This window comes from Dermacentor silvarum, chromosome 1, assembly GCF_013339745.2.
Source record: "Dermacentor silvarum isolate Dsil-2018 chromosome 1, BIME_Dsil_1.4, whole genome shotgun sequence".
Taxonomy (NCBI): Eukaryota; Metazoa; Arthropoda; class Arachnida; order Ixodida; family Ixodidae; genus Dermacentor; species Dermacentor silvarum.
The window spans coordinates 154,764,067-154,772,062 of NC_051154.1; the positions used below are offsets into that span (position 1 = coordinate 154,764,067).

General features: G+C 45.8%; 1 protein-coding gene across 1 annotated transcript; it reads left to right on the forward strand.

Moving 5' to 3' along the window:
* The first annotated feature begins 603 nt into the window (after window positions 1-603).
* On the forward strand, window positions 604-7,258 carry LOC119466293 (keratin, type II cytoskeletal 3-like). Its single transcript, XM_037726814.1, has 2 exons — window positions 604-636; window positions 6,968-7,258. Exons 1-2 carry the CDS (start codon window positions 604-606, stop codon window positions 7,256-7,258), a joined length of 324 nt encoding a protein of 107 aa, XP_037582742.1.
* Window positions 7,259-7,996: the final 738 nt, after the last annotated feature.

A 7,996-nucleotide genomic window follows, 5' to 3' on the forward strand; every position in this document is an offset into this window, starting at 1 on the left:
TTTCTTCGTTGGCCTCCAAGTTTCGGCCCCATAGGTGAAAATGGACCTTTTTCATGTAAGCAACCCCTCTAGCGGCCGCCACTTAAACTAAATTTGACGGGCAAGACACGCACGCTCCCGCTGGTTTTCGTTTGACCAAGCCGTCTACCGTGACAGCCATCCCTACTTTTTTTTTTCTTTTTTGTCGCTTGTGTTGTTCAAGTAGCTTCTCATCGTCCTGCTCTAGCCTGCGCATATTTGCTCACGTATAGCAATAATACATTTTCCATTTACCGACGCCAAGGCAACATGCCGATGCGATGCAGGCCGTTTGTAACCAAGATTTAGGAGATGTGCCAGCCTTTATTCTTCAACAGCTTGGCCAGTACTTTGATCAAACAGGGGAAGACATGTGTGCGCGTCAAACGCGTCAAACGCGTCGGATGCATTCGCCCGTCGTTTGGATTGGCTAAACCTGAATGAGGTAGTCCACATACGCATGCACGTGCTTGCCTTCCAGAGCGGGCAGTGCAAGCAGCTCGTCATGGTAAACAAACAACCTGCAAAAGTTCTACACATGTTTTGCGAGTGTACGGCAGGGCAAGTTTTGTTTTATCTCGAGATATGTATCGAATGGCATGGTACGGGGGGCAGAAGGTAAGTGGACGCAACACGTTGTTTTGTCAGGCGCGTAAAGCTTCATTCGTCTGGAAAACGTAAGACTCATGAGTTGTGTACAATGTGACACCGCGAGTGTGTCGCTTTGGTCTCATCAGATGCATTCCCATGGGCTGTGTGGCGACATTCTTCTTCTTGTTGAGCCCCACGTAACCGTACAACAATTTCCGCTTGCATGCGGTAACGCGTTCTTCAGCCGATGGTAAATACCCTACGATATACATACCGGTAGATTAAACCATCGCCGATACTGCCGAATCAGTCGCATAGTACGATTTCGAATGTTTACAGCGCTGGATGTGTTGTTACCAGAACGCAGGCTTGCCTCACTCAGTAAGAATCGCGTGATGGCTCACTGGTAACATAGCGTATTTTTTTTTACCTTAACCGTGCGCCACCACACCAGTACAACACGTCCAATATTCCACGCCGGTTAGTGCAATCGACAGTACAGCATGTGTCTGGCATGAGACTCGTTGCAAACGCTGAGCCTATCGCTCGAGCGTTACTTCACAGAGTCGCTTTCATCGACAAAACTGCTTGTATTCTTTCCCACGAACTACTGAAGTGTTTCCTTTGAACAACAATTTAGCTCGTGTTCTGGGCGAGAATATTGGTTAGTCCGTCAAGCTCTGGGAAACTACCGTGGATCATGCAAGGGATCACCCACTCAGTTCGCACACCTGCCCTGCGGTAATGGCGGCGCAGGTTGGAATGCAGCTGGGGCGAGGGTACGCGCATGCACATAGCTGAATTGGAAAAGGTCCATTGGTCGAATACACTCACTAAATTATTGTCTTTTCAAGGTTATCGGTAGGCTATCGTTCATGGTTTCATAACACCTGCTTTATTCGGTTCAACACATTTTTTTCCACTGCGGTTTTCCTTTGTAATGATCTCAGTCCCCTGTGACTAATTAGCCTGAAAAAACGCTACCATGCCGCTTCAAGGTGCTGAGTGCAAATTATGAACTATGATCTGTTTCCTTGGCCGGTTACAGAAGACGACAATCCTTCGTATTTTGCAGATTATTCCATTAAAAATTACTTTTAGACCTCGCCAGTTCATGTCCCCAATTTTTTGTTGAAAGTTATCTCTAGTTTAGCTGAACAGTGCAATGTCACCTGCAAATAACACGTTGCTGAGATAATCTCCATTGAGCTATGCCTCCCAACCTAGCATCTTGAATATTTCTTGCAAGCATCCAGTGATTGCTTCCCAGACACTCTTTTTAGCCAGAAAAATTTCCGCATTTTCTGGGAAGAAGTGTGCCATCTGAGGAATTTCTGCAGATATTTACTGTACGATACACGTATTCTTCTTCCACTTTTTGACTCCGCAAAGTCACTATGACGGATTGTATTTCTATTCAATCGAGCTGCTTTTTGTTATCAAGACCATGCAGAGAGGATGGTTATAGGCACCGGGCGCGGGATGAATTTGGACGGGTGGCGCCTTCATGAGGCGGCGCTTCATGAGGCGGCCGGGCCGCGCGCAGCTGGCGCTGCCGTGAAACCACGTCTGATCAAACATGTTGCGTTTTCGGGTGCACCAACAGTTACTGAAACATGACTGAAGCTGGTTAGGCCATTCAATTCAATCGTTGTTCATCGCGGCATCGCGTTTTTCAGGCGGAAAGTCTGTATATGTGCGGTCTGTATATAGGCAGCAGCGCGTTCAGTGCTCAGCATTTGAAACGCGATACTCGAATCGCATGGTCGCCAGCGCTTTTTGCACTGATTGTAAGCGCTGGGGACCCCAAACTGATGCATTGTGGTGTACAGTGAAAGCGAGAACCTTCCTAACGCATTATGACTGCATTTGGTCCCAAGGCGCGCATCTGTGGCTCGAAAAAAAAAAAAAAAACGGCGGCAGCCGCGCGCTGCCACTGCTTCAATCGCTGGGCACTGTACATTTCCGACGCTGATTTGGTATAGTCTAGTTGTTCTAACATTAATAAAAGAGCCGTTCATACACAAGAGCTTCGTGTCCCACTTGCCTGTCTTCGCCTCCGCAGTGTGACGGCTCCGCGGAGCTTGGGAACCGAAGGAAGAACACTCAGATTTGTCGTCATTTTGCCCTCTTATCAGTGTGTCAGTCTTCCTTTTAATGTACATTTCCCTTCCTAGCAATTCCCAACTCTGGTTGCGTCCGGCACACGACTGTGCTGTGCATCGACGGCGAACACCAACGCAGTGGCGTGTTCACACTCGCCGCCACCGACGGCTCCCGTCGCGCTAAGCTATATAAAATGGGCCGTGACTGAAGATTGGGCTAGTTTATAAGCAATTAAGAATGGGGAAGCATTGCAAGGATAAAAACTACAATGGACAGAGAGCGGGAACTTACTGACACATGTGCGATCGACGAAGCAGCTCAAAAAACAAAATAAGGACGACGTATGTCTCCTTTTTGTGTGCATAATTTTTGTGTCATTCGCATATTTCCATGATTAAATACGCGGTAATGTTAAAGCGCAAAGCAAAATAGCATGTGGAATATAACTGCTGGAGTTCCACGTCTTAGCTTGCCGCGGTGAGCTCCGTTCGCGTGGTGCATTTGCATCGCAATTTGCGCTCGTTCTCTGCTTTATATACTACCTGATGCCACGAATGTGATGTGCCTCGTACAAGTGACGACCTTTCTCAAAAGCAGACACACGAAAATGCGTTTTCCGGTGCGTCGGCCCTTAAAACCCGCAGTGCCAAATCACTGGAAGCACCGAGCGCCGTCGTCCCGTCGTCTGCTTCACATGCCAGTGCTCCGACAGCTGCCGTTCGCGGCGCTGTTCGCCAGCATATCGCCGGCGCGCCGCTGGCGCCTTACGACGGCCGCCCGGTGCCTATACTTCACAGACTTCGCAATCCTCAATAAAGTGGATGTATACACTTGTGAATATCCTTTTGTACAGCCACATTGTTCTCTCGATTATTCTAGGCTACACAAAATTAAGTAAGTGAATATTTTTTCTAATATAAACGGCATGCTAATTTTTTAACTCATTAACGTATCTTTCATGAGGATTGACGTCATGTTAGCCCTCTTGAAGTACTGATGCATTGTGTGTAAAGGATCGCATGTTTTCGGAGTGCAATATCCCGGCAATCTTTTGTCAGATGCACTGTTCTTGCTTATCTTGCTCATTTTCCTCTAGACGCATGTTTGAAAAGCTCACCCAACTCCATTCTTGTTGAACATGGTATAATGATGGCTCCGTGGGTCCGCGGCTCTTCTCTGTACTTACTAGTTAGTATATAATTCCTCTGCTGCGTTTATTATATCACTAAAATTGCTGATGACATTGCCCTGATGATCTTGAACTGCGTACATCTTGTTCCTGCCAATTACAAGACGTCTTGTGATTTCATGTTTCTCTTCTTGTTTATGAATCCTTAATCTGCGATGCTTTATAATTTCAAATTTAACAAATGTTTTGCTTGAGCAAATGTTAGACTTAAGCCAATTAGACTTAATCCCTGGGCACGATATTTTCATGCTTTGTCGTTTCTTATTTATTTCATTGTTCCATGGGAGAGTTTATTCCTTCCGCTCTTCTCTCCTTACCCCTGACTTAACTGGCGGCTTCTGAAATCATTTTCGTCAAAGTATCATTTATCAGCACAATGAAATCTCATCTTATGTCTAAGAACCCCTTCCTTACCTGTTACTTACTGTTCTAAAGATTCACATTTATTCTGGACTAACAAGCAGCCTGCATTTATTCGTTTTTCTCTTGATGGTCGCCTGGCTGGTGTGCTGTTCTTAAATAGTATTCTATTTCGCTCTTTCAATCGAGGACAACCATGGACCTCGCTAGCCTGCAATCACTGTCCTTTACCGTTTCACGACACCGCCTCATGCTTTTTTTTATGGCGATTAAGACAATTGCCTTAAGGCATAATGTATGGTGTATATTATATATGTGCTGTGAGACCTGTCTTGTGTTTGGATTGAAGTAGTATTTTCTGATATCTGTTGTCGTGTACCCAGCGATAATTGCTGGTCATGGCACTGTAGCCTAGGGCAGCTTGCACTAGGAGACGCGAGCCTTCCACTTGCAAGCGGGGACAAGTGAACAGTGGGCGTTAGACATCTGCTTCCGTCATTGGAAGAGGACAGTTGGGACACGTTGCACCCAGTGGAAGGTGCGGTCAGTTCCATTAGGATGTGACAGCTGGTGCAACGACCACCCTGGCCCGAATCATCCTAAGCAAAAATTCATCCGCAGACACGGTCGGATAAGAGCACATTCGTAACACCAGAGGGAAAGTTTACGACCGCGGAGTGAAGTGAGGGGTTGAGATGGCGGGGTACATGAAGGAAGATCTTGATTAGGAGGGCTATGTGCCTTCGGGTCAGAGCGATGTTGTGAGCGTTCGCAGCAACATGTTGAACCTAGTGTACATTGACGGATGTACCTGTATTCTGACTCAAGGTGTGTATCGTCTCACAGATTTCCATTGCCTTGTGAACCTTCTTGAGTTCTTGAACAGCCGCTAAAGAATGAGTGGACATCTCCAAGTGCCTCAGTGCAGGCAGCTTAGAGGTAACATATTGCACAGCGTCGTGGATGGCTTGAAGTTTCATTAAGAGAAAGCTGGCTTCCATAGATATGTAACGCTGGTGACCACTCATAAAATCATGTGTAGGGCTAACAAATGATGTCTTCCCGCCATCTGGTAGGGTAGCAGTATCTGTATAGATGTGGCTGGTATAAGTCCATTCTGCGTTGGCGATTATTAGCTCACCGGGTATATCTGCTGTATCGCTCCGTCACACATTCGTTGGTTTGTTGGTTGTGATGTTGGTGAATTCCCAAGGAGGCATTGGCTCAGGCTGATTATTTATTCGAAAGCCACGTTAAAACTGTACATGCAACGCAGCGACCACCGAAACAAGTTGGTTTTTTAGCTCGCGTGCTTTTTCACGCCGCGAAATTTACGATAGGTTGGTATGGGAGCAATGAGGGGTAGTGCGGTGATCCCGCGCATAGCACTCGATTAATTTTCTCCTACTGGGCCCATTGTGCCAGAGTCAGCCATTGAAATTGCTCTTTATACAGAATGCTGAACACTGCTGGGATTGGTACGAAGTATGAAGTTGCAATTTCTTGTATCGCCGTTTGAGTATTTCCATGTCTAGTTTCTTATACTGAGCTCTCAGAAGAAGATATTTATTATCCGCAATATATTCCTTTTCCCGAACTCTACAACAAATTATCTCTATTTCCAGAATCAATGCCATAGTTCCTATAGTGCATGCGTATATGACTTTAACTCTTTTTTTTTCTTCGTACTTAAGGGTTACTTTGGCTCCTCCACTATTTGTTTCTGTTTTACTTTTTCGTTGTCAAGTACCTTCGTTCTTCTTAAAATTTTCTGTTATAATAAATAAAATTTCATTGCTCTTAGCGCATTCACCCTTATAATGCTGAATGCAGTAGAATGGAGGAAGTGCTACTGCTACTCCATCAAAACCTGATCTCCCACTTGTAACCCTACCTACCTACCCACTGTGTGTTCTGCAATATGCTTTTTTTCTTCATATACACATCGTTGTCGCCCATGTCTACTATATACTGAGTCTTACCTTTCTCACTGCCTATTCACCACCCTCACAGAATTTATATCTACCTCTATTCATCATCATGACTGGACAGTGGCATGCAGATCTGTACTACCTTGAATTTATACCCATTATTTAGTTTGATTGCAATGAATGCTAATCATCTGTTAATACGTTTTGCGTCATGAGCCCCTACATAACTACAACTTCATCTGTTAATGGTATAGAATTAAGGTATGTCCTCCGCTAAGGGCTTACGTATGCGTATTGCGTATTGCGTATTCATATTGCGTATTCGCTCAATCTGAGGACGGTATTTCTAGCAGAGTACATGCGCATTAACAACAGTTCTAATTTCGCTATGCCTGTGATATCCCAAGTAAGACCTAATAATGCGTGATGGAATTCTGCTATGCTAGTGTTACTCAATAGAGTTTGTGTGTTTAGTTGTTGAACATTGCCAGGAATAGCCGGCCAAATTTTTAGCTAGCTCCTGTAAATTAATGCTGTTTTTTTTTCTAATTTATAGCACGTTACGATTGAATGAACTTGCGAAACGGTCAAGGTTAACTCATGCTTACAAAGCTCGTGAAGATCGTATAGTCAACTGTTAGGTTGTTCCTTGCAAGGTGCTGGCGCGCCGCAAGTCGGTGCTTGTGCGAGGGAGCTAAAGATTTGGCCGGCTGTACACTTTCAGTGGCGGCATGTGTGTGTGTCGCATAATGATGCGGCAGTTTTTGTGCAGGCAACCCTTGCTCTGGCGTTCACGCTGCTCCACTCCTGCCGGGGTGGCTTCCACGGCGGCGGAGGTGGTGGCCTCATTATCCTGACCACCGGAGGTGGCCATGGAGGCGGCTTCGGTGGTGGCTTCGGCGGTGGCTTCGGTGGCGGCTTTGGTGGTGGCTTCGGTGGTGGCCACGGAGACACATATGTGTCGGGTCCTTCCTACGTAGTCAATACAATTCACCGCGTGAGCAAGCTCGACCATGGCGGACACGTCCTTGGTCAAGTTGGACCCTGGAAGCCCTGGTGGTAGTTCATGCTTTGACTCGCAAAAAGCAGCCGCCAGCACCGCATGTGTTCCTGCTGATGTTCGTGGTCTGATTTGTCGTCGTGAATGAACAGCGAAAGAACATTTGTCAATCATGTGCACTTGAACTTACAAGAAGAAGCAACCTCGTCCCATCTTCGCTTGTGTGCCTATCCTTGCAGTAGCGTTTATTGCGAGCATTCTTTCTTCTCTGCCATTCAACATTGCCAGTAAGACAAATTATTCCGGCGGCCAATCTCGCCAGCTACACAATTTCCTCACATGCGGTAAACACCCGCGTCTACATTTAACATTAATTCTATGTTATTTCGGCGCTTCAGATACTCGCCACGCGTCACAATTTCTCACCGGCATTGCCGTGCCTCCATTTCTAATATTAGCAAATAGATTGTCCATCACATTTCTTCTAACACTTTTATACAGCACGCGGATAACCGCTCTTCCACCACATTTTAAATCGAGCCGGCTAGGTTTACGATACCATTGCATATGCTGTTGTGCATATCTCTTCTAATTAGTGCAAAGTGAAAACAAATAAAACTTCAGAAATATATTAGAAGGTACCTGTGAAAACTGGTGCCAGAACGGCATCACACGCCTTCTAGTGTTTACAACTTCCAAAGCTGGCGATCTCAGTGTACGAGGAATTTTATCACATTGGGGCCAGTCAAAGAAAGCCAAGTAACGAGTTAAGACATTACACTGCCGTTTACAGTGTGATAT

What these genes read in the sequence shown, in the direction of transcription:
- LOC119466293 (XM_037726814.1), top strand. Translation starts at nt 604, where the DNA reads ATGTATCGAATGGCATGGTACGGGGGGCAGAAG. An exon ending in CATGGTACGGGGGGCAGAAG is followed by an intron (nt 637 to 6,967) that starts GTAAGTGGACGC and finishes GTTTTTGTGCAG; the next exon opens with GCAACCCTTGCTCTGGCGTT.